At 41.2% G+C, this 27,424-nt stretch overlaps 2 protein-coding genes across 6 annotated transcripts in view; one reads left to right on the plus strand and one right to left on the minus strand.

The window, feature by feature from the left end:
* Positions 1–4,350: 4,350 nt before the first annotated feature.
* Positions 4,351–19,403, plus strand: HDDC2 (HD domain containing 2). 4 transcript variants are annotated; one of them, XM_034765743.1, is made up of 6 exons: positions 4,351–4,670; positions 6,752–6,873; positions 11,333–11,435; positions 13,221–13,304; positions 17,306–17,444; positions 19,027–19,403. In XM_034765743.1, exons 1-6 carry the CDS (start codon positions 4,599–4,601, stop codon positions 19,122–19,124), a joined length of 618 nt encoding a protein of 205 aa, XP_034621634.1. In that variant the 5' UTR covers positions 4,351–4,598; the 3' UTR covers positions 19,125–19,403. The 4 variants fall into 4 exon arrangements, with proteins under 4 accessions (XP_034621634.1, XP_034621637.1, XP_034621635.1 ...); XM_034765744.1 differs by having other exon boundaries at positions 4,352–4,670; positions 13,236–13,304; XM_034765745.1 differs by lacking the exon at positions 4,351–4,670 and adding an exon at positions 4,785–5,149.
* Positions 19,404–20,581: 1,178 nt separating this feature from the next.
* TPD52L1 (TPD52 like 1) overlaps positions 20,582–27,424 on the minus strand; it is a 66,046-nt gene continuing 59,203 nt past the window's right edge. For both annotated transcript variants that reach the window (XM_034765741.1, XM_034765740.1), the window contains one exon: positions 20,582–22,373. In XM_034765741.1, the coding sequence (XP_034621632.1) occupies positions 22,242–22,373 (132 nt within the window). In that variant the 3' untranslated portion in view covers positions 20,582–22,241. The remainder of the gene's footprint in view (positions 22,374–27,424) is intronic.

A 27,424-nucleotide genomic window follows, 5' to 3' on the forward strand; every position in this document is an offset into this window, starting at 1 on the left:
CAATATATGAAGCACCACAGATGTAAGACCAGCCATGCTACTAGCAGTAAGGTGCGGCTAGGGGGAGATCAGAGCCACATCACTTATATGTGTAAGGCCTGGTATCCATATTACTTGGCCTGTTTACACCTGCGGATTATTGGAATAAACAGATTTTGCGTTAATCTCTTAAGCACTGTTGCTGAGATTGCCTCATGAAGGGAATAACACAGCACTACTGTGGGAAGTAAAAGACTGCAGCGAGCGTCTTCTTCAATGCTTTTTTAAATGCAGGATCAGAGGCTGTTGCCCCTGGTTATTAAAGCCTATGAGATGTCATCATAGCATGATATATAACAAACTAGATAACCTCCCTTTCTGTCAACTGGCAACAAATGATTCCAAATGCCTTTTTTTCATGAATCTCATCAGGGAACAGTTAGATATATCCATAATTGCCGTATACAGAATTTTTAGCCTCTGGCTTTTGCTTTTGGGACTTCTATATTATTGTTTGAAATGTGTAAAGCACAAACCAAAGTTATTTTGTTAGAAGGATTAAAAAGTGATTTAAACCTGGTAGTCTTGTGACAGCTAGTAGGTATCTGAGGTAAAGATCTGTTGGCAGAGAGCGCCATCTGTCATAATTAAACACCAATTACCTCAGCACAAAGCACTGGGTTAAAAACTTGAATATTGCATTTTGGTATTTCTTCATCTGATGTTCTCTTTATTCAAGAAGAAGCAACAAATAAAAATAATCTGGGATTAAAGAAACAAGAATGAGCCTTAAACCTTTCAATTATCTTTACTGCCTGTAGGGAAAACTTTAAAGTCCACTGCCAAGGTTTCTGCATTAAGTAGCACAGTAATCACAAGAAACCTGAAACCCTGACTGTGTTTCTATTGTTGGGTTACCCAGCTCAGAAATTGGGTTTCACATGAATAGGGAGCTGTCACATGCAGAGAGGAGAACATGCTGTGCTCAGTAGATAATGCAGCATGTACACTCTACCTACACACACTGGAGTTCAGAGAGAGGTTGTGCCACCCCAGCCTTCTTTAAACTAGATATTTTTCTTATTATTTCTCACAGGTGCCGGTACTGATCCTCTGAGGGCTAGTGTAGTCCAGATGCTAATAAGCACTGACATTTTAACCACCATGTCATCCTGATTGAGCAGGTTTAGACGACATAGTAGTTAAAGTGCTAGTGGACAGTCAACAGTAGCACTCTCATCATCACTACCATTGGTGCAGAGGTTGCAATGAAGAGGACTTTAAAGAAAAAAATGTCTAGTGTAGACTCATCCCCCGAAACACAAGTCCTCCTGGAACTTAACCCAGCATTAGCCCAGGTCAGTGCTCTTCATGGCAAATTCAGGGCCTGTAGAATTAACTAGAGTACCTTAAAAAGAAAAGAAGCTGGGGATTTTCAAAAGGATAATGATTACTGGGCATTGCCTTTCTCTGAATGCAGCATCAGGACCTGTACTTATAAAGACTTAAGTATAATGTGATTAACTTTAAGCATGTGAGAAGTTCCATTAGGTTACATGGAATTACTCAAATGCATAAAGTTACAGACTTACTAAAATCTGTGTGTGATTTGACCAAGAGCAGATCGGAAAAAAATGCAATTTTGCTTACATATAAGTTGTAAAGAATATTAATTACAAGCATATTTCACATGCTTTTCAAGGGAATTTTATCCTACATAAGTTGCATATGTGTTTTAATTGATACAAACTTTGGAAGACTAGTTTTATTAAACACTTTAAAAAAATCAGTGATTTTGCTGCTTAAAGGAAATGGATTTATTTCCTTCTGTAAAGTGATGAGAGAAATTGGTCACAGCAGTGGCAGTGCTGTTAATAGCTACCCTTAAAGATAAAACAGGGTTGAATGAGACACATCAGCCTGGCCAACCTCATACTATTACATTCCCATGTCACTTCATAACAGCCTAGAATTCAGAATATACTTGACAAGTTTACAGAGAATGGGGGAGATTTGGCTTGTGTCACGTGTGACTCTGTAAGATACATGAAAATCTAATGAAAATGAAGCCAAATATGATGGCCTTTGGGTCTATGATTAGAGTGACCAGATAGCAAGTGTAAAAAATCGGGATGGAGGTGGGGGGTAATAGGTGCCTATATAAGAAAAAGCCTCCAAAATTGGGACTGTCCGTATAAAATCGGGATATCTGGTCACCCTATCTATGATACATGGCCTCTACTTGATGGAGTCCTGATGACAGCATTTAAAGGATTGACTCTGTAAAAAACTAAAATAAAACTTGGATTTTATAATTCATTCAGGAGCACTGTTTAAATATGCATGCAAGCAAAAAAAAAAAAAAAAGCTTTACCATCTGTTGATGGCTAGATATTTAGAAAAAAACAGATCCAACTTAATCAAACTGTTTGTGAAAGCGAGTGTTCTGTTTTAAAACCCGGAAAAAAATTGCCACATGCAGACCATTGTCTGACATTTTAATTAGCAATGTGAAATTTAGCAAAGAAATCTGAGGGCTTAAAACATATTGAGTGTGTGGTAAAATAGTGTGTGTATTTATTTCAGTTTATAGAAGTGCTAAAAAGGATGCCTGTAAGGAATGTATTGTAAGGAAACAGACAAGGAGCACTTGCTCACTTGCTTTTTCCCTTGATGTCCTATTTTTTTAAATCTAAACTGTTTGTTCCCCCATCAATACTGTCTTTTCCCTGTATTATTATTAACTAGGTGCAAGCGCATTAGATGCTTGACATTGTACAAAGAATGTAAAGAGACATTGTCCTAGCTCTGAGAACCTTACACTTAATACTGGCAATTTTAATCATCCTCTTGCCCTTTCTGATTTAGTGGTCTATTGTATAGTCCCCCAGTAATTTGCTTCAAATAATACTACCTAATTTCAGTCCCACTCTGCTTCCTGGATGCTGTCCACCTCTGCTCCTTTTTTCTTTGACATGTAAAGATTTCCCCCTTTCATTTTGTGTCCCCAGTGTTTAACTGTACTTGACTCCAACATATTTCAGTTTTATGCTCAGAATAATAGCACAGTTCTTATTTTTTGCATATTGTAAGGAAGGAACCTTAACTCAAATGACAAGAGCCAACTAGTGAAAACAATAGGATCAGATCCACAAAGGGATTTAGATGTCCAAGTCCCAGTTTTAGTCACCACTGTGATCTACACAACCCCTGCTCAGCTGCCACCTGACCCTGTACATGCCTAAATTGTTACAGTAAAAGTCCCTCTGGGCATGCATCCAGACACCTGTCTCTTGCCTAAACCCCAATGTGACCCTCTAATCAGGGGAAGATAGGAATTCCTCTGTTCAGCTTGTCTGTGGGGCCCAAATCCTGTAGGAGTGCTCAAAGCATGCCTAACGCCACACAAAATGTGTGAGTACCCTAACCACTGAGCTAAACTCCCTCCCTGACCATTTTGTTTGGAAGTAGGCAGGTGCCTATGCTGTTTCTTGCAAGGGCTTAGGTGCAACCATCTGACTCCAGGGGAAGGGTTCCCAGCTGTGGATCACAAGCAGAGATAGGTGTCTCCCTGCAGCCCAGATATCAGGTTGCCAACAGTCCTGTATTATAAGTGATGTTCCTTGTTTAAAAATTGCTTGTCCCTTACTAAATCAGTATGGGATGCCATTTCACCCTTATTTCAGCCAGGGGTATTGTGGTACTGGAGCATCGAGCTGGCATCTGAAATCCAGGATGGAGCAGCAGTCCGGCACTTTGCATAGTGCTGCTGGCTGGCAACTTGACAAAGGCTCCTTGTATAGGCACCGACCCTGAGGCTGGAGCTACAGGCACCAACTTTCCAATGTGCCAGGGGTGCTCACTGCTCTGCCACAGGCCCTGCCCCCACTCCACCCCTTCCCACGCTCTCCCCTGAGCCTGCCATGACCTCACTCCTCCCCCTCAGAACCTCCTGCAGACCACGAAACAGCTGGTCGGGAGGAAGGGGCAGGCTCTGATCTGCAGGGCTGCCAGTGGGTGGAGCTGATGGGGGGCTGCTGACCTATTATTATTATTAAATGTGGCTCTTTGGCAATGTACATTGTTAAATTCTGCCTCCTTCTCAGGCTGGCCACCCCTGGTTTAGTCCATTCGCCACTGATCCGAACTGCATTATAACCCTCTGTTATTACACACTGGTAACTTTCTGCCAAGTTCGGCTTTGGTTAGGGCGGAAATGTTCAGTTCACCCGTGTTCAGTTTCCCAGCAGATCGGTGCAAAATGTGCTCAGCCACTTCGAGGGGCCGGGAGAGGAGCCCGGCAGTTCTTCAGGTCCGCGGTCACACGAGCGAGGGGCGGGCGCAGGGGGCGGCTCTCTGGCGGGCGGGTCCTCACCGGCCCGCCCCAGCCCTGCACTAGGGTTTGGCGTGTCTCGGCCATTGCTGGGCCCCCCACCTCGTCTTCCAGGCAGCAACGTCTCGCTGCAGGGCCAGCGGGGGGAGAAGGCGCCGGCGGGTGCTTGAGCTCGCCCGGGACAAAGCGGAAGGGGAGGCGGGTCCCGGCAGCAGCTGCAGCCCCGCGCGAGGCGGACTCCGCGAGCCCCGCTGCTTCTTCCCCGGCCCGCTCCGCCGGCAGCCCCATGGCCGCGGCCCCGCTGGGCGGCGCCGCCGGGAGCCTGCTGCAGTTCCTGAGGCTGGTGGGGCAGCTCAAGGTGACGGCGCTGAGGCCGGGGTGGGGGGCGGGAGGGCGTGAAGAGCCGGGGGGGGGGGTGAGCTCAGCCACCCGCGCTCCGGATAGAAACCAAACCCTGCGAGACTCGCTGCCTGCCTGGACTTTTTAGCTGGGCCTCGCCAAGTGCCCGCCGGGTCAGTGTGCTCGGTACGGGGCTTAACCCCCGGTAGCAATGCCCGGGCCAGGCTCCAGAACTGCCCCGCGAGGGGGTGCCGGGTATCATCGCCTCCCCTTCGCGGCCCGGGGGGAGCGGAACTGACTTGGCCCAAGGCCACAGAAGCGAGTCGGAGGCAGAGCTGAGGCTAGAATCGGGAGCTCTGGGTTCCCAGTCTTGTGCCCAGTTAACCAAAGCCTGGTGCCTGGTTTCCTTGTCAGTTAATAGACCCCTGCGAGGAATTTGCTGCAGGATCACACTTGAGTCCACATCCCTTCCTCCATCGACTCCCATTTAAAATGTCGGTAGGTGGGTCATTTCTAGCGCTCTTGAGCTAAATGTCAGTGCAGGTCTCTGGATAAAAAAATGAAATCAGTCTGTGATCTGTTAGAGAAAATTCTGCTTGAAAACCCGGCTGCTGCTGTATCTCATTTTGTATGTTAGTTTCTTAGCTTCCAGTGAAGGCTGAGTGAGTGCAGCAGCTCACGTCCTCTTTTTCTGCAGGAGTTTATGTGCTTGAGCCTGCCTGAAGCATATGCTGCTCCTAGGTTTCCTTGACTCCTTTGTGTTGCCTGCACCACTGGTCTTGTGACACCTCAGGGGGTTATAGGACTACAGCCAGGGCCGGCTCCAGGGTTTTTGCCACCCCAAGTGGCGCAAAAAAAAAAAAAAAAGTCCTGATCTGCGGCGGCAATTCGGCGGGAAGTCCTTCGCTCCCAGCGAGAGCGAGGGACTGTCCACCGAATTGCCGCTGAACAGCTGGACCTGCCGCCCCTCTCTGGAGTGGCCGCCCCAAGCACCTGCTTGGCAAGCTGGTGCCTGGAGCCGGCCCTGACTACAGCCTGGATCCAAGTCCCTATAGATAGCTACAGACATGCAATATATGTTTCTCTGGACTTGGCTCTAGCTACCAGGACGTATTAAAATATGAGATCAATTGAAAAATTCTTTAGCCCCAGCTTTAACGTTTTTAGCCAAACCCAAAGATTTTTGCTCCCCGTATAGGACAGAGTGGTCCTGGCAAAAAACATTTGAAGCAGAAACACGTGCAGGTTGGCAGACAGCTGAGGGATGGAAGGCTGATCCAAAAAGTGTCATTGACTGAGCATGGGGCTTACCTCAGAAGCTCTTGAATTTAAGGCTACGTCTATACTACGGGGGAAGGGATCGATTTCAGATACGTCGAATTCAGCTATGCTATTCCCATAGCTGAATTTGCGTATCTGATCCGACTTACCCGCTGTGAGGACGGTGGCAAATCGACCGCCGCAGCTCCCCCGTCAATGGTGCTTACTCCTACCTGTGCTGGTGGAGTACACGTGTCGATTCGGGGATTGATTATTGCGTCCCGACGAGACGCAATAAATCGATCCCCGAGAGATCGATTTCTACCCGACGGGTAGTGAAGACAAACCCTAATTCTAGTTCCTCTGAGCAAGTAATTTAACAGTACCTAGTATCAATTTCCACCTCTGTAAAATGGGGATAATACAAATTACACCTACATTGCAGAGATGGAGTGAAGATTAATTACAGTAGTTAATGGGTGACCAATGCTTTGAAGAGGTATAGTGCTATTTAAATGCTGAATATTATTTATTCATACTGAATGCGTGTGGTTAATCAAGCTGAAATGGTCTCTGAAAGCTGAAAAGGACAGATTTTCTAGTGGTGTGTGCTGTGCGTGTAGTATATTGCAATAGAGTTTGTCACAGGATCAATCGCCTGTACTTTCAAACTAACTCTGGCTTTGTAACGTTTATTTTTCACTAACATTGAGGCTTCATTTATGCATGAGAAGGAAATGGTTACCCGTAATGGAACAAATTTCCATTGGTATCTCTTAAGCTAAATTCTTCAGAACGTTTATTCAAATGTTTTATATTGTTAAAACTGTCTCCAAGCAGAGAGTACCACGAACAGGCTGGGTGTACAGGAATGTAGAGAAACCAGAGAGTGTATCAGATCATATGTACAGGATGGCAGTCATGGCTTTGGTAACTGAAGATAAACAACTTAATAAAGACAGGTAAGAATACTAATGGTGATGATTAGGCCTGTCTGGAGATTTGGGAACTGAGAACTAATTATTCATTACACCCTGGCAAGGAGTTTTAGAATACAGAGGGGGAATCAACATTGATATTTTTTCCATTCTTTCACAAGTTGCTATGTGCCTTCTGGAGTTGAAGACTGAGGAGTTGTTTTATTAGTTAAAAGTGGAGGCTTGGACAGGCTGCTAACACAGAATAGTTCCAGCTTGATTTCTCTCAAGAGATGTACATAAGAAGGCTGAAGAATCCTGTTCAAAGAGGAGTTTGAAGTGCATGGTGAAGCAAAATCCATATTTTATGTAGCTTTTGACAGAGATTCTATTAACACTTGAGAGAAATAAAAAAAATGTAATTAATTTAGCATATAAAGGAAAACATAATTAGCATTGTATCAGCTGTCAAGAGTGGTACAGTATCATATTTGCTTTGTCACCTTTCTGAATTGATGATAATAGACTTCTGTAACTTGGAACTCATCTTTTCTAATGAAGCTTCAGGAAGTATAAACCACTTTAAATCATGTTACTGACACTGACTCCTGCACTGCCCACCAGAATGGTCCATTGGCCTAGCAGAGAACATGCATGGCTCCTTTTTCAATGGATAACTCAGAAACACAGGGCCTGATTGTCTACTGCCTTATACGTTGTGTAGTTATTGACATCAGTGAGAAGTGAGTGTGAAAAGGTTATAAAACAATAGCATCAGAATGGTAGCATTTTAGATTTGCTTTGCACAGGTGTCAATAAATTTGAGGTGCAAGGCACTGTAGAATCAGGCCCAGAGAGTTGAATGACATGGCAGAAGTTCCATAGCTAATTTGTGGCAGAGGTGGAACAGATTCTTGATTTCCTCCTACGGGCTTGGGGAGAGCCAACAGGTGCAGAGGAGCACACAGTTTGGACAGAGGCATCCCTTAGGAGATGCTCTGTTAACGGGGACACTCTACATCCTAGTGAAGAGGAGAGGAGAGGATAGAAGTTGACAAAATACAGATAGGAACTGAGGAGAAACAAAGGGAAAAGTCCCATTCATCTCCACATGGAGGCAGACAACTACATACTGACAAATTTTATAAGTGCTTGTATACAAATTCTAGAAGTCTAAATACTAAGATGGGTGAACCTGAATGACTGGCATTAAATGAGGATATGGATATAATAGGCATCACAGAAACTTGCTAGAATGGAATGTGGTAATACCAGGGTACAAAATCTATAGGAATGGCAGAGTAGGTTGTGCTGGTGGGAGAGTGACACTATACGTGAAAGAAAGCATAGAGTCAAATATAGCTTAAATAATAAAAAAAAAAAGTGAATCAAACTATACCATAGAAACTCTATGGATAGAAATTCCATGCTTGAATGACAAGAGTATAGCAGTAGGAATATACTACAGTAAAACCTCAGAGTTACGAGCTGACCAGTCAACCACACACCTCATTGGGAACCAGAAATATGCAATCAGGCAGCAGCAGAGACCAGAAAAAAACCCCCACCCAAATACAGTACAGTACTGTGTTAAACATAAATTACAAAAAAAGGGGGAGGAGGGAAGCAGCATTTTGCTTCTGAAGTAAAGCTTCAAAGTTGTATTACGTCAATATTCAGTTGTAAACTCTTGAAAGAACAATCATAATGTTTTGTTCAGAGTTGTGAACATTTCAGAGTTACAAACAACCTCCATTCCTGAGGTGTTCGTAACTATAGGTTCTACCGTACCGACAACCTGACCAGGGTGGTAATAGTGATTGTGAAATGCTCAGGAAGATTAGAGAGGCTACAAAAACAGAAAATGTAACAATAATGGGGGATTTCAACTATCCCCATATCGATTGGGAACATGTCACCTCAGGATGGGATGCACAGATAAAATTTCTAGACACCAATAATGACTGCTTCTTGGAGCAGCTAGTCCTAGAACCCCCAAGGGGAAAGGCAATTCTTGATTTAGTTCTAAGTGGAGCACAGGATCTGGTCCAAGATGTGCAGTAATAGTGACCATAATGTAATTAAATTTAACAACCTGGGGGGGAGATATACCAAAGAAACCCACCACAGTAGCATTTAACTTCTAAGAGGAGAAGTACACAAAAATGAGGAAGCTACTTAAATGGAAATGTAAAGGAACAGTCACAAGAGTGAAATGCCTGCAAGCTGCATAGAAACTTTTAAAAAATTCTCTCAAACTAAATGCATTTTCCTGCCTCTCTTCTCCTGCCCCTCGCAACCCCCAAAAAAGCAAGAGGACCAAAAAAATTAAAAAAAAAAAAAAAAGCCACCATGGCTAAACAACAGAGTAAAAGAGTTGGTGAAACCAAAAGACATCTTTTAAAAACTGGAATTCAAACCTTACTGAGGAAAATAAAAAGGAGCATAAATTCTGGCAAGTCAAGTGTAAAAGTATAATTAAGCAGGCCAAAACGAATATAAAGAGCAACTAGCTAAGGATACAAAAACTAATAGCAACATTTTTTTTTAAGTGCATCAAAAGCAGGAAGTCTGCCAATAACTGGGGCCACTGGATGACTGAGGGTACTAAAGGGGCTCAGGGAAGAGAAGGCCATTGGGGAGAAGCTAAATTAATTCTTTGCTTTGGTCTTCACTGCAGAGGATGTGAGGGAGATTGCCATTCTTTTTAGGTGATAAAATTGAGGACTGTCCCAGATTGAGGTGTCAATAGAGGAGGTTTTGGAACAAATTGATAAATTAAACAGTAATAAGTCACCAGGACCAGAAGGTATTCACCCAAGCGTTCTGAAGAAACTCCAATATGAAATAGCAGAACCACTAACTGTGGTATGTAACCCATCACTTAAATCAGCTTCTATACCACATGACTGGAGGATACCCAATATAATTGCTGATTCTTAAAAAAGGTTCCAGAAGTGATCCTGGCAATTACAAGCTGGTAAACCTAATTTCAGTACCAGGCAAAAGAGATGACGAAGGGGGGATGTGATAGAGGTCTATAAAACCATGACTCGTGTGGAGAAAGTAAATAAGGAAGGTTTATTTACTCCTTCACATAACACAAGAACCAGGGAGTCGCCCAATGAAATTAATAGGCAGCAGATTTAAAACAAAAATAAAAAAGTATTACTTTGCTCAACTCACACTCAGCCTGTGGAACTCATTGCCAGGGAATGTTTTGAAGGTCAAAACTATAACTGGGTTCAAAAAAGAATTAGATAAGTTCATGGAGGATAAGTCCATCAGTGGCTTTTAGCCAAGATCATCAGGGATGCAACTCCATGCTCTGGGTCTCCCTAAGCCTCTGACTGCCAGAAGTTGGGACTGGATGCACTTAATAATTGCCCTGTTCTAGTATCATGCTCAGCACAGTAGTTATCTCAGTGCCTTCAAGTAAGTGCGTTAAGCAACATTACTAACATCTGTCACATGTTTTTCTTCTCGTTCTTTCCTGGGGGGAAGTGCGTGCAGTGAAGTGTTTTAAAAAATAAAATATACATTTTTTTTCTCCCTCCTCTTCCTCCACCTCCTGGCCCCGCTCCCACTATAGGTATATGCTAGAGAAGGCAAAGTGGGGAAAAAAATGTGCCTTGCATGTAGATCGGAAGGTGGTGAGGTGTGTGATGGTTCTTAGATTCTGGGGGAGTTCATTCCACAGTCTTGGGCAGGACCCTGAGAAGCTGTCTCCTGCATGAGCAAGCTTCACCCTTATTTCATTGTGCCAGAGGAATGAATGAATTTGAAGCCAACTGAAAAATCAGACTAATAATACTTACCCACCATTGTAAAGTGCTTTGAGATCTACAGGATGTGCTCAGAGCACAAAGCATCATTGACAGCCACATTTTTTTGGATGAGGTTGCTACGGCACAGAGAGGTTCACTGACTTAGCTGGAAGCCTGTGAGCCCTAGTGCGTTACATAGATCTGCGTTCTAGTCTTGCAATTTGCACTTAATTTGCTGATTGCTTTTAATGCTTTTTACTGCACTCTGTTAAAGAAGGCTGGGCTGTGCCACCATGAGTTGCTAACTTAGCTACATAATATATGTGTATTTTGTCAGGTGGCATTTTGAATTTGGCAGGGCTCCTTATATCTTTATACTTAGTAAATGCAAACATTGTTATCATGTGAGTAGTGTATAATGGATAATGTCCTTAGCTTTTATGCGGTAGGGATTGGTAAATGATATGCTAGGTAACTACACTGTTGTCACTTAGTATCTTTTGCTCTCCCCCCACAACAAGGCTTTCTGGTTTTGGATATCTATCCAAATATCTTTTCATACATAACAGTAACTAGAAATTGGGATTCAAATATACTATGGGATGGAAAATTATTTCACTAATACTGATCTGTTATAATATAAGGGGGAGGGAGAGTTTATCAATACTGCTTATTAATAAACAAAGTGTAACTATAAAGTTTATTGGCTAATCATGCAGTGTTTCTCTCCTTATCAGATGTGTACGGCTAGCTCTGGTTCATGATATGGCTGAATGCATTGTTGGAGATATAGCACCTGCAGATAACATCTCCAAAGAGGAGAAACATCAGCGAGAGGAGGTTGGTATGGTTGCAGATGCAGCCTGGTACTCTGTAGAACTTTGTAAAGGCTTTGCACTTTATTTGTAGAGGTGAACAACTAGTTATTGGGGAGACCCTCAAAACAACATAATACAGAACATGAATTTGTGCATGTATGCCACGGAGTAGCACTAAAAAACCCTGCTAATTTGGCTTGTCTACATAACACTACAAAGTGCAGGATAATAAAAGGGAAGTTTTTTGAAAGAACCCAAACATCAGCCACCTTCCAAATGAATTGACTGGATTTTCAGTAGTCTGAGATGTTAGTGAAGTTGCTCATGTATGTCCATGCTTATTTTCTGGGGAGTAGAGGCACAGGTCAGAAGAGAGTGGGACAGATAGTTAATACTTGACACATGGCACTAGACCAGTGGTTTTGAAACTTTTTGTATTGTTGACCCCTTTCAAATAGCAAGCCTCTGAGTGTGACTGCCCCTTATAAATTAAAAATGAAGTGGGGGTAACAACCACCAGTTTGAGAACCTCTGCACTGGACACTTCCAAAGTATCATACAAACTTTACCTGATTATTCTTACAGTACGCCTGTGTGGCAGGTAATCAGTGAGCCAGACAAACAAATGCAACTGTCTGAGTACATAGTCTTTGGCTTTAATGATGGGCACAAACATATCCATTAATCACAGTTTTGTCCTTTCTGGCTCTTTGTATTATTTAAAGCTAAAAGTTTTCCTACAATTACAGCTAGAGGGCACCACCTTACTTAATAATCTTTTCCAAGGGATACAAATAAGTTGTTTAAAGAGTCTAAAAGAAAAACAAGCTTACAGTGAATTCTCTGCCACTCTTATGCTTACTGTTTTATTTAGATTTTTAAAAAAAATAATTCTAGCAATATGTTCCTGGTGAAAAGAAGATTGGACTTAAAAGATTAAATGGCTATTCAGAGTTCTTTAAATGCTATCTTTATTCACTGTAACATTGACTGTTCTGTTCTATTATGTACCTGTTTGGAGTGTGCTCTTTTAAAAAAAAAATTATATATAAAAATAGTTTCCCTAGTGCCTGCTGGGAATGTTTCTCCACTAAGGGCCAGACTAAGGGCATTTAGGTGCTTAAAGATGCAGGTAGGTGCCTAGTAGGAAAAGGGCCTAGGGAGCTGTCTGCATCTTTAGGACACCAAATACCTATAAAAATCTGGCCCTACGTGCCTGTTGCTCCTCCTGGTCCCATTAAAGCAAACAGGAGTCTTGTCATTGATTTCTTCGGGTGCAGGATTGAACCCTAAATATTTATACTTCTGAAGTGCTATCTTTGTATAAAATAACACCTTGAGTGGTAAGTTTCGACATAACTGTATATTGGCATAAAACTTGGCCTTGCTTTTATTATTGTTTGTTTCCAATTAGGACCCAAGTATTACTGGGGTACAGAGTAGGACTAGAATGAAATTGATTAGTTGGAACAACATGCAAAGAGGATTCCACTGTTCATACCAATAATTTGGTATTACATCAAAACAGTGTTAAACAATATCTGGTACCTGAAGTCAGTGGATGGTGCTTCAGATTATTTTCTGCTGCTTGAGGCTAGTCCTCTGCAATTTATTGAGCAGGTCTGGGGTGCAGAAGCTATTCTGTACCCGTTGCTTTTATTGTTTCATTAGCAGAGTTAGTACTGTACGTGTGCAGCTGTGGAGAGAGAGATGATTCACTGTTTATACAAAGGTGGTGGTGGACAAATTGTTTTCCAGAAAACAAAGGAAAAGATATTGTACTCAGATAATGGCCAAATGAAAGCAGGAGTCTGTCTTTCAGGCAGCTATGAAACATTTGACCCAGCTGCTATCAGAAGGCCTGAGAAAAGAAATCTATGAACTCTGGGAAGTAAGTATAAATCACTTGATGCATTTATTCCACATTATTGCTGATAACGGGACCAACCAATTGTCTTATTTTCATGGTGTTTGGTGCTTAGTGACGTTCATAATCTTTTTCTAAAATCTTTAGAGCAAGATGGGTTTGGAATTTTTCTTTGGGGGTACGTTTGTATGGCAGCAACTTTCTGAACTCTTTTTCATAAAGGAAACAAAATAATTCGGTATAATGACCCAAATTGTGCTCTTATACCTGTGTAGCCCCACTGCATTCTAGGGATTGATTTACATAACAGGGTGGGATTTGGCCCAGTATGTGTATTTACCTGGTCAGACAGTGCTGTTCCATAAGCAACATAACCTTAAAAAGGACTATGGTTTTAACTTCCACAATGTCTTAAATGAGAATTTCAACTAAATGAAATATGAATTGGGAAGTAATACAGTGAAATAATAGGTGGTATTTGAATTAAATTATAATATGGATTAAATTTGAAAAATGATCATGTTGACCTGAAAATATCTTGTTATACTAGAGAATCTGTTATACATACAGAAGTGATATGTTAGAATATTGTGATCTTGCATTAACTGTCAGGAAACATTAGGCTGCTTTCCCCCAAAAATTTGTGTTGGGGGGAAAAAAAGCTATTATTTCCCCCAACATATGTTTCCATTATATAGTAATTTTCCCTCACCAATTGTCTGCTCTTGTATATTTTATTGTAAGCAGGTAGGTGTGCAGTCCTTGACCTCTGTAACCTGAGGCTGCATTTAATACTGATATTCTTCCTGTTCCACTTGAATTGTATTTAAATAGCTTTCCAGATATTTGAAGATAAATTCTGCCCACAGTTATATCTCCATTGATTTTAATTGGGTTGTATTGGTTTAAGTGACAGCAGAACTGGATTTTCAAAGTTACATTTCAAGGTTAAAATAATGAATCATGGAATACTATAGTGTATTCATAAAATTAGCCCTTTCCTTTAGCCTTTTTCACTGGAAAACTCCTCTAGCAAACAGGCAGGAAGTCATTACAGACAGAGTTGAACTATACCATGGGATTTCTCACATACTTTTTTTTTTTTTTTTTGCCTTGGGCTCCTGTCCCGACTTATACAGGAGCTGATTCCCCATCCCCACCTCACCTAACTACAGCACACATTAGCTTTTTACCTTTCTCATTAGATATCATTTCTCATATGCACATTTTGTAGTTCATATTGTTATTTGTATCATTTATTTTTGTTTCTACCTTCAGGGTAACTTAATCAGCATTTGGTTTCATGCATAGGGGTATCAGTGTACCACACTGAAAATATACACAAACTCTAGCCTTCACTGCTGCTAAGCAGCTAGTTCTGCTTAAAAAAATAAAATAAAATAAAATAAAAAAATCTTTGAAATATTCAATCAAAAATCTACTCTGTTATACAAAGGCAATACCATTGACTTCAGTGTTCCCTGTGGAAAGTGAGAATGAATTAGTACAGGTTTGAGCTGGGGATAGGGTGGACAGGGTTTGTGGAAGATCCTCCCACAGCTCTGACTGTACAGCTGGTTCCTGACTTGTGACATCCTCATTAGCTTGGTCCTTGAGCCGACCGTCACTTGTTTCCATTTGTGCCAACCGGATGGATGGTTTTGAAGTGTGAAGAAAGAGGTACCAGAAGGAGACCACCAAAGCTGTTTTCACTTTGTAACCTAATTTAGGACGTGAATGTAACTCACTGGAGGCAAATGAGGACATTAGCACACTGAGTTACTTCCCTCTTTCCCCACTAGTTTTAATTTTTAATGTCTACAACTACAATAGTCATAATTTAAGTCAATAACTACTATTCTGTGTTGTCTGAGAAACCAATTACTTCCTGTTAGAAGTATAGGGAAATTCAAATACTCACGTGGAGACACTGTACATGTAATTACAATATGGTACAGTGCTTCATTAGAGTAAACTGACCTGCAATGTGAGCAGCCCCCATTGTACTATGTGCATGAGGAGGCAAGTATAAAATTATTCTCAATTGATCAATCTGTTACCCATGATTAATATATTGCACTGAGACAGACATTTCTGAGCAAGAAGACACCATGATAAAGTTATCATTTATGATACTGCCAAACAAAAGCGTGAAGTTTACTGACAGAATGGATAAAACGCAGAATATAAAATAGGATTAAATAGATTCACGAAAATAAGAGGCAGTGTTGAACAGCATTTTAAATATAAATGTGAATTGAAGAAAAGCCCTAGTCTTTAAAAAAAAAAAAAAAAAAAGTGGGGTGGGGGGATATAAAAATGTTAAAATGAAGACTTCAAATCAACTAATAATTAAAGCTTAATTGAAATTTCAAAATGTAATTTGAATTCAAATTGATTCTTACACTAGTATTTCACTGCTGTCAAAATCCAGATCCCCGATTTTGGAACCTAGAGCAAAGAACATAATAAATGAGCAGAATATGTCACACATCCAGTTAAGCATGACAAGTTCATTATCTGAACACAAATGTGCTGGAATTACAAATTAGGATCTTGCCATTAGGCATGACAGCTCCACTATTGTCTTGTTAGAGGCAGGAGGTAATGTATATTAATCAGTGTTCATGCTTCCCACATCATGGGAACTAGAAGTTCTGTTTTCAGGGCTGTACGTTCCAACGGTAGCCCAGTTTCCTCTTTGTTTGTTTCACGGCCCTGCCCAAATAGGCACCTGTTCTCTGGTTAGTAGGTGAAATTCTGCTTTCACTTGTGCACAGTTCTCCTCAAAATCAGTGGGAGTTGTTGCATGCAACTGAGAGGGGGAGGAAATAACAAGGAAATCAAAGGACAAAATAGGAAGAGATACAAAGACATTAGCAGCTCAGACAGATTAAGCTAAAATGATCAAGAAGGAATGACAGATTTAAAAAATACCTTTTGAGAACAATGACAAATACAAGTAGCTGGATAGCAAAATGGAGGAACTAGAACCACTGGTGCAGGAAGTGGACCCATTATTAGGATAACAGAAACCTGATGAAATCGTAGTAATGACTGGAGTACAGTTATTTAAGAGTATTTGCTGTTCAGGAAAGACAGAAGTAAAGGTGGTGGAGTGTAATGATGAGGTAGACTGTAAAGAAATTAAAAGTGATGGAATGGATAAAAGGGTCTGTTTGGGTCAAAATCACTGGGGAAGAAGGCTCCTCTGGGCTAATGCTTAGGATATCTTACAGACCCTCAAGATCTGATTTGTCTATGGATAGAGATCTCTAATGTTTTAATGAAATAAATACTACTGGCAGTCTTATAATTGTGGGAGACTTTATTTCCCAGCAATAGCTTGGAGGGCAAGTGCTACTGACAATGGTAGGGCCCAGATTTTCCTGCATGTGATAGCTGACAGATTTCTTCACCAGATAGTCACTGAACCAACAAGAGGTGATGCCATTTTAGATTCAACCTCATAGAAGAACTGGTTGTAGGGAATAATCTTGGTCTAAGTGATCCTGAGCTAATTCAATTTAAACTAAATGGAAGGATAAACAAAAATAGGTCTGCAACTAGGTTCCCTGATTTCAAAAGGGCAAACTTCAAAAAATTAAGGGCACTAGTTCGGGAAGTGGACTGGACTGAAGAACTCAAGGATCTGAAAGTGGAGGAGGCAAGGAATTACATTGTCAAAGTTCCAGAAGCTCTCTGAAGCCTGCATCCCAAGGATTTTTAATGAATCTAAATTCTGGGGTTTCTTTATATGAGCTCAGATTCAGCAAAGCATTGCAGCATGTGAATAATAATATACCTACTTAGTAAAGCACACAAACGTGTTAAGTCTCGTGGAACTTAAGCATGTGCTGAAATGTTTTGCTGAATCAGAGCCTTAAAAAGACATGAGGTCTACTGTATTCTTGAATATCTGTGATACAGATGAAGAAATTTGAAGTGTAGAAAAGGCCTTTTAGTTCTGGCACTGTGTGTTCCAGCATAGCGAATCAAATCTCTCTAATTGCACATCTGTTCAGGAATATGAACACCAGTCTACAGCAGAAGCCAGATTTGTAAAAGAGCTGGATCAGTGTGAGATGATACTCCAAGCATCTGAGTATGAAGAGTTGGAAAAAATGCCTGGAAGACTGCAGGACTTTTATGATTCAACTTCAGGTATGAAATTTGATTTTTGTAAATGAGAGAGAGGAGTCTGTGAATCCCAGTGGGGCATGATTCTTGGATTTAAAGTGGCAGTTAGCGGCTTATGTCATTTTTGTCAATCTAGCCCTCAGTCTCTTTAAAGCGCTGTCAGTGTAAAGAGGCCTGAAAGTGGGGATAAACTACATATACACATTTAAAGTCTCTTTACATTGTAAGAACAGTGTGAAATAGTCTTAATGTAAATGAGAATCAAGCCTAGTGAACAGGTTGCTTCAGATGTGCTTGTATTGTGTTCAGTTCCCTTCTATAGTGTTTACTATTGTTCATTTTACTTAATCTCTGCAGGACAAAGGAAAATAGATACTTTTATATACAGAGTTTAACACTAATGAAGGGCTATGCTCAAAAAGAGAGAGAACTCAACGTGTTTTGAAAAAAAAGAACACAAGAATAAAAGAACCGGCACTTTATAGTTAGACACAGTGTCAGTGAGTCAGTATATAGAGGAGAACATCAGAATGAAGTATCTGAAAGTGTAAGTGGTAACTATATCCCTAGCTGCGATTTTATTAGTGTTCCTACTTCCAAACTCAGTGTTGTGAAACTGGAGATGCTACCCCTCACCAGCTAGATCAGCTTGATCTGGTGTTTCTCTTTCCAGAAGTGAAATAGATTCTTATAGTCAAATATTCTGCCCAATCATCAGACAAGCTTTAATTTAAGCTTTTGCTGCCAAGCCTTTATCCAATGATTTAATTTTTTCTCCTGCCAGGGAAGCTTCAGAAAGGCTATATGCAGCCAGTTTTCTTGGCAACTGACCTGCATAACATACTATGAAACATGCCTGTTAACTTTTACACCTCATTATGGCTCCAGTTCAGAAAAGAAATCATGTACTTATGCCCATCACGATTCATAGGTTCTAGGACAAGAAGGGTAACATTACCCCTGGTAATTGTTCCAGTGATTGATTACCCTCTGTGTTAATAAATTATGCCTTATTACTAATCTGACTTTGTCTAGCTTAAACTTCTAACCACTGGATCTTGTTATACCATTTGCTGCTAGACTGAGGAGCCCATTGTCAAGTATTTGTTCTCTCTATCGGTACTTAGATGACCAAGTCACCCCTTAACCTTCTCTTTGTTAAACTAAACAGATTGAGCTCCTTGAGTCTCACTATAAGGCAGGCTTTCCAATCCGTCAATCATTGCTGTGGGTTTTCGCTCAACCTTTTCCAGCTCTTCTTGAACTGTGAGCACCAGTTCCAAATCCAGAGTATAACATGGAATTAATGCTCATTACCTGAACCTTAAGTTTAAATACCAGCCTGAATCAGGATCCATAGCATGAATTTTTAGACTCTTCCTCCCTCCAAATAGTATATGGAACAGGATATACTCTGGATGAACAGTTGCTCTTCTTTGTAGCTATGGTTATTCCTGAAACATCACAGCTAGTGTTCACAATTAAACATATGTACTAATGGTTTCTTTTGTGATAGAATATGTAACAGATTATACTGTTGCTCCAGGCACAAATTATTATAAAGGGAAATAAGAGCATGATAATGAATTTTCTTTTTGTTTTACAGGAAAATTTAATCACCCAGAAGTAGTCCAACTTGTGTCTTCCATTAATATAGAAAGAAATAAAAAAATAGCTGCTACAGCAAGTGAGCCATGCACTTGATTGATTTTAAAGCTTCTGTAGCTAAAATAAAATATTTATTTTGCTGCTACAGCATCACTAATTTTTTCAGGAGTGTTTTTTCTTTCCATTAATTGCTGGGAATCCATGAAAAAAATATAGATAAGGGAAATTGGCATCCTATGATATCAAATGCAAAATTATCCTGAGATCAAACAGTGTAACTAGGGTTGTGTCTTTTTTTTAGTTTGATGCAACCTGTTAACTTGTATAGTCAATTGCTTGATCCAATTTTGTTCATTATGAAATACAGTAGAACCTCAAAAATACAAACACCAGAGTTATGGACTGACTGGTCAACCGGACACCATGTGAAACTGGAAGTAACCAATCAGGCAGCAGTGGAGACCCCCAAAAAAGGGCAAATATGGTACTGTGGCCATACTGCATCTTCAAGGTAGCTGTGGGGAGCACCTACTCACAGGTAGGAGTTGAAGACATTGAGATTTGCAGGCAAAGCTGTGAGCCCCTGCTGGTCTGCACTGATTTCACCAGCATCCACCGTTCCCAGTCAGGAGGGGGACAAGCTGGCCCAGGCTAGACGTTGGAGCCAGAGCTATGACCAACCTCTATTCCCAAGGTGTCTGTAACTTGGAGGTTCTACTTCTACTGTATATGCAAGAGACCAAATAGCCAGTTTTAGTCCAATTTATGGAAAAAGGTTCCATATGATTCCAGTCTCCAGGAAGCCATCTCATGTGGCATTCACCTTACACAGGTATGCTCCCAAAGTTACACTCCAAATGCCAAGTAAAAAGTAATGTATAGGTCATCTAAAACTAGATTTAACCAATCTGCCTTGTTTTTCCAATAGCACTGGACACATGCATTCCAGGTACCAAAGGGCATGATGGCACCTCCTGGGTTTGTACTAGCATAGAATAATCATATGTCTTGTCCTTTTCCTTTAGGATAGTCCAGTACTGGTCTGTGAGAATAAGTCACTACCTGTTCCTATGGTAAAATGATCATATGTCCTGACCATGACAACTTTTCTATCTACTTAAGCCAGGGGTGGGCAAACTTTTTCGGAACCCTGATGTTGCCCTCAGGCCAAACTGTATGGAGGGCCGGGTAGGGAAGGCTGTGCGTCAATTTCCCACCACTTTAATAGTTAGGAAGAGAGACTGGGCATCAACGGTATGTTTATACACAAGTTTTTTGGGTATAAAAATGCCATTTTAGAATTCTTGCACACTGTGCAAGTAGCAGGTATAGTCCTATTTTAAATGGCTATAATAATAATCAGGTTTGTGTGTTTCTAACTATCAATGATGGGGAAAAATAAACCTGATTTCAGATAGCTAATATAAAGCTATAGGGGTGCCCCAAACCATCCATCTGCAACTTTTTTTTTGTATTTCCATTGTAATACAGTCTTGTTCTAATAAAATGTTACAAGGGGCATCTTGCTAATAAAAACACACAAGGCAGAGACGCTCATTTTAAAAACCTCATTTTAATAAAAATCACTAACTTCATTTACACAAACTATGTAATTGTTTTTAAAAATAAAATGAATGTTTATGCACAATGCTGCAACAGAAACTTGCAAATTGTCACCAAAAAATTAATTTGCTTTCTGTGTAACATTAAAATAAATCACATTAAAGAAACATTTGAGAGGTGTTCAGAATCAACTTGTCACATGGGAGAATTAAGTGTAAGACGTTAAAAACAAAAACAGAACCCCTGTAAAACCACTTTGATACAGGATTTTCCTGACAAGCTTTTAGCAAAACCTTGGATACAGAATGGCTAAAGTTGATTTGAAGCTTTGCAGTATGATAACTGAACAGGCCTATTTTAAAAGCAGGCTACATTCCTCTTTCTCTCCCCCCCACATTCATGTTTATACGTGATAGGCTTTTACTGCCACCAATGGCTGGCTGCACTATAATAACCTTACTGTTCCTTCTCTTAAAGTGATGCAACAAATCATGCTGCATCTAAGCTAAGAGATGATTCTGGCTTCTTGAAGATTGAATTATGCCCTGAAGTGCAATAAAGCAGGACAGTTTGATCCAGTCTGAAGCACGTACTCAGCCAGTATACCATAAAATGTAAGGTTTATACTAAGTACTAGCTCTGGAGTGTAAACTAAAGGCATGGCACATCTTTATTAAGTTGTTGTATACAGATTCTCTGAAGCTTCTAACTCTAATGAGGCTCACACTATTCAGTCATATTAATCTGACCTTCTTTCTAAGGAGATGGTATGGAGGCAAACAGGTACAGTTTGTGTTTGTTGGTTTAATACTGAAATTGGGTCCCAGTATCAAACAGAACATGTTTTTCAACTGTAGTGTTTCCTGCTGTGGGACAGTAACTCAGTGGTCTCCAAACTTTTTTGATCGCGCACCCCCTGCCGAAGCAAAGCAAAAAAAAAAAAAAAAAAAAGTGCGCTCCTCCTGCTGCGCACCCCCACTTTGGAGACCACTGCAGTAACTGATCAACTTAGTTTGCATCTGAACAATTGGGTTCCTCTTTAGGGGAGGAAATTCAAAGACAGGCTGTGGAAGTGAAAAAGGAAGAGAGACATCAGTGTAACAACAAATGATTCTGTTTGACTCCTTAAGCAGCTCAGGTCATGTCTGTATGCTCGGTAAAGGGCACTAGTATAATTTGGTGGACAGCTGGTGTACAGACTATTGCTGGCAACGGAAATCCTTGCACAGTCCTAGACCCATCTGTCTGCTGTGGCACAGAGGGGTTACATAATCGGTGGAAACATGCATACTAAAAACCCATTTAGTCCTTTAAATAAATAAAAAACAAAGAAATTACCAACTGGACCAGAGGTGTGGAGTGAATTGGAGGGAAAATACCATAAAGCAAGAACTGTTTGGTTACGTTATAGAAATTGGAACATTAAGAAATGATGGTGTGCACAATTTCTATGGAGTATAAAAATGCTTAATGGTAAAAATGGCCTAGTAAAAATACCAATACATTTGGAACAATGACTACAGTATCACATGGGTGAGGCCATTTTCAAGAGGTTACAAAGCCACGTGTCTCAAGCTGGATGTGGAAAGAAAGCATAGAAAACATTAAGTCTCACCAGGTCGGATACAGATGGCCAATAGGGGCTATAGTCTAACACTGAAGTTCCTCCTCGTTCTCAGGAAGCGGAGTGCCTGTGATAGAGCCCTGAGCACTGGCGTGGGCAGTAGAACTGAGAACTTCTTCAAAACTCCCCCCACTGTGGCTTGTCCCTCCAACCTTCGTCTGAAATAAGGGAAGAAAACAGTGATTTTTCTCCTTCCATTCTGCTTATTCCCCCCCACCCCCCCAAAAAAAACCCTTCAATGTTTTGTTTTAAAAGAAAGTTGACTGACTTTTCTACGGAGATAGAGGAAGCAAATGTTCTCATACCCTGCAGCGTAGGTAGCACTTCAAAGCATACAATGGGCTTGTATTCAGAGCTTTTGATACTTTTGTTTTTTAACTACACAACATTCTAAATATCAAGGCTGAGCTTTTCAAAGCTGCCTACGGTATTTGGAAATTAAGTGCCCATTACATTAAATGGGAACTGAGCATCCAAATCATTTAGGTGGCTTTGAAAATGTAACCTTAGTATGGGTGTGTGTGTGTGTGTGTGTATGTTTTGTCTGTTCTATTTCTCTATAGGACTAGATTTTTTCCTCCCTTGAATATGTGGAGTTGCAGCTCACTGTGTAGTTAAAGCAAGGGCGCTCTGTTCAGAATAAGGTACCACTCAATGTAGGTAATGGTGGCAGAATTGGGCAGTGAATAGATGTTACCCATTGAAGTCAATAGAATCAATTTGATAACTGGAGAAAACAATTAAAACTGGGTTAAGGGCCTTTACAAAAAATCAGATCCAAGTTCCTTTAAATTTGCTTTCTGTATAAAATAAGTCCTATGAATGAGGCACCTAAGGGAAGTGCCCAACATCAACCTGTCTCCAGGGACATGGATTATGGAGAAATAGTGAGTATAACAACTAAAAATAACTAACTAAGCTAAAATCTTGTCAGGAAAATATTGCTTCAAAGCAGTTTTATACAAAGGCTAGGATGTTTAATCTGTAAATAAAGCTTTGGCAAACTATAGCACATTTGTCCCCCTCACCCAAGCATTTGTTCTCCGCTGGACAAACAGCAGATTTAGATTTAATTAAAGAAGGACTTTCATAAGAGCTGCTTTGAATTAACAGGAGAGTGTCCCTTAGTTCTGGCCTGGGCATCACTTCTGCAAGTGGATTCAGGTCTGTGGATAGAGCAGGATATTTCCCCCCCTCCTTCCACAGCTGAAGGTGAGAGATAAAAGCTGCTTTACTGGATTCCCCTAGCTGAGATCCAGTGTGTAGTTCATAGAACCATAGGTTTAGAAAGGACCACAAGTGTCATCTAGTCAAACCCCTCTGGATCCTTTCTAGTTTCTCTACATCCTTCCAAAATGCAGGCCTTTTCCAGACTCTCAGCCAAGTGAATGCTTAGGAAAATGATCATAATTAAATGGACTGTGTCCTTTGTCTCCAAAGGGTTAATCCCATGTAATCCTTTGTTTCATTTGCTGATACATGATGAAGAGCAGGATCAGCTTGTCTAGTTTGAGAGAGCTATAAAATGAAGTAACAGGATTGTAAGTACCTTGCCCTGAACAATACAGGCCCCAGATGGAAAATCTGTCTGAATTCTAGGAGAGTTTACAAAACATTCCCTCTTTATTGATATTTGCAAATGGTAATAGATGAGATATAAAAAAAAAAAGTTGGCTCACTATAGATATGGAGACATATTATGAACAGGAAGCAGCTGCTCTATGATTAAGACTACAACAGAGTTTCCATTATAAGTCTAATTTTGGACCCACTTCTGAAATCCACAAGTCATGTTAGCCTGAGATCTAGGACTGATGTAGAATTTTTCAGCAAAATTTTAAGCAACTCAGACAATAGGGCACTTGAATTTGGACACCCTAAAAACACAACTGTTAAATATATTTACAATTATTTTATTTTTTTTGTCCACTCTGTAGCTAAAAAACAGAAATAAGGTGAGAGATAAAATCTGCTTTACTGGATTCCCCTAGCTGAGATCCAGTGTGTAGTTCATAGAACCATAGGTTTAGAAAGGACCACAAGTGTCATCTAATCTAACCCCTCTGGATCCTTTCCAGTTTCTCCACATCCTTTTTATACATTGGTGACCAAAATTGGACAGTACTCCAGTTGAGGCCTAACCAGCACCGCATACAGTGGTTCTGTTGCCTGCTATTCCTCTGTTAATGCAACCTAAAGCTTCATTTGCCTTTTTTTTTTGCAAAACCATTGCATTGTTCAGGTTGTGATCTACCATAACTCCCAGATTCTTCTCAGCAGTGCTGCTGCCAAGCCAATTATCCCCCGGTCTGTATCTGTACGTTTAGTTTTTCTTCCCAAGTATAGCACCTTACATTTGTGGCTGTTGAATTTCATTTTGTTGTCTATAGTCCAGTTCTCCAATTTCTCAAGATCCCTTTGAATTTTAGCTCTGTCCTCCAAAGTGTTGGCAACTTGCCCCTCCCCCCACTGCTTTGTCATCTGCAAATTCTGATTGATTTTCAAAGGAGCTCCAGGGAGTTAGATGCCCAGCTCCTATTGATTTTCAATGACAGTTGGGCAATAACTCTCAGGCCCCTTTGTCTTGCTTAATGTCCAATTTAAAGCTTATTAAAATTTGATTTAGTGCAGGGGTCGGCAATGTTCGGCACGCGGCTCGCCAGGGTAAGCACCCTGGCGGGCTGGGCCAGTTTTATTTACCTGCTGACGTGGCAGGTTCGGCCGATCGCGGCCCCCACTGGCCGCGGTTCGCCGTCCCGGGCCAATGGGGGCGGCGAGAAGGGGGCGGCACGGGTGAGCGATGGGCTGGCCGCGGCTCATTAGGTCACTGTAACTGCTCTCCTCCAGACCCACTCCCTGGAAAGTCTGCTGCTGTTGAAAGTAGAGGAGCTCTACTCTTGCAGACCTTAGGTTATCTGAAGATGTATGGGAAAAGAGGCACTTGATACAGCTATCACCACCACCCTCATCACTATGGTGCTGAAAAATCATGGCTCAGTTTTTTCCTCTTGTTCCTTTGTGCCAAGGGAGAAAAACAATGCTGAGATACAATGTGTTTGCCATGAGAGCTTGGCATGGACTTCAGTGTTGCTCTGGATACAGGAGCTGACCCATTACCTAGGACTCAGGGGTTAGGGGACCTCAATTGTGAGACTGAAGAGCTCCTAGATGGTGGTTTACTTGCACCCTCAGCACTCAACATGGGATGATTTAGCTAAGGCCCTGTTTGCCTACTTGTTCCAAACTCAGCAGAATGAGATCAAGCTCTCAGTGTCTGTCCTCAGGCAGAGCAGTGTCAGAGGATGATGCCTTCAGAACTGCCTTTAAGAAGTGAGCTGAGATGGCTTGCCTCCATTCGTTTGGTGTAGTTGACACACTAGACCCTGGCTGAAGCAGACCGTGAATACATTTGACAGTGATGGAGCAGCAGGAGGTGCACAGCTTTCGATCAGTAAACTTGGCTGTGGCCATCTTAGGTAGGCCCTCAACATTGCAGGAATGGCTTAGTGGAGCCTTAACAATGGCTTAGTGGAGCATAAATACTGAACAGGGCTAAAAAGCGTAACTGTCACTCTGGTAACTACCCTCACTATAAGCAAATAATTATGTACAAAACCCACTAATCTTTCTTGATGGATAAAGGAGACTGACATGAGAACAATGGAGACCCCATAGGATCCTGCTATGGCCTTTGGTCATCACGGGGGCCTATGTGATGGTTGCACCTCCTTGTACAAGTGTGTATGCTAGGAGCAGTGCTTAATTTGTGCCAGGGCTAAGCCCTGGCACCTCTAGGCTTGGCAGTTCAGAGCCCTAGTACCTCTTGGCTTGCTGCATCAGTTCTGAATGTAAAAAAATTACTTGAGCCCCTGCAATTAATTGCTTGAGCCTTTCATTACAAATTAAGCATAGGATGGGGGAGGATAAAGATTAAGTAGGGTGTGCACACAGCCCCAACAGACAGCAAGGTTTCTTTTGGGTGATGGTGGCAGTTGAGCATAGAGAGATAAGTGAAAGTGTAGTAGGAGGTGGAAGGATACCTGAGGCACTGGACTAGGACCCTGGAGATCTGGGTTCAGTTCCCAGGACTGGCCTTGTGTATATTAGCTTCCTACTGGTAGAGTGAGGCTTCAGTGCAGGTAAATTCAATAATCAGATATAGTGATGTATTGGCCATAAAAAAAACCTATAACCATAGTACTTTGTATCTTTCAGATGTTCAAATGACAGAACAGCTCTAAGAATTTATTGATGGAAGTGTTGGTTCTGGAGCACTCAAGGCCAAGTCCAGCCCTCCATTAACTAGGAGTTACACCCTCTTCCTCCAGGTCTGGACTGGAAATTTCTCTGCTATAACATTTCAATCATGGTGTCCATGAGACTAGATTTCCCTATATACTTGCAGCCTTGAGTTTTAGTTGTAATTTGTATTTGGGTAATAAAGCCATCTTCTTACTAACCTAAGGATATTTACCTGAGTGTCATAACAGACACTGGCACTCATGCAACAAACATTGTCAGTTCTTCTCAAGGCTGAAGGTTGATGAATATAGCTCTAGTCAGCACAAAGAAAGAATGCACTTTGTGATCCAACTGAATCTTTACACCACACTGAACCAAGCAGCATTTTTTATGCACACATCTTCATCAGAAGAACGAGATGGCTTGGAAGATGGCCTCTCTGCTCACCCTCCACACGGTGTAAAGGCTAGCTCCTTCTAAATGTGCCATGCTCTGCTCTGTTAATGTGATAGCACCAAAAGGTGCTACTGCCTCATGTCTGATATATCAACTGTTAATCATCGGGGTAGCTCAAGGTTGTCATACTTCACCTTTCCTTCAGTACAAAAACTTTTACACAGTTTTGAGGCAATCCAGAGGAAAGATTGACATTAACTGGGAAGTTAGTACTTGACATTTTAAAGAACGATTCAAAAAACTCTGGGCCAGATCCAACGCTGGTGTAAATCAGCATAGATCCATCCATCAGTTCGCACCAGCTAAGCACCCAACCCTCACTGTTTCAATGGGGCATTGGTTGAGACTGTTTATTTAAGCTGACAGACAATCTAGTTTGTTACTTGGCATTCAAGAAGCAAAGAAAGAATATTTCTCTGCATATTGCCTTCCTTTTCTTTCATTGCACTACAGCTCCACTAAATCCTTCATGGAAGGATGCAATCCAATCTGCCTTTGGTACAAATGACAG

Source organism: Trachemys scripta, chromosome 3 (assembly GCF_013100865.1).
Source record: "Trachemys scripta elegans isolate TJP31775 chromosome 3, CAS_Tse_1.0, whole genome shotgun sequence".
Lineage (NCBI taxonomy): Eukaryota > Metazoa > Chordata > Testudines > Emydidae > Trachemys > Trachemys scripta.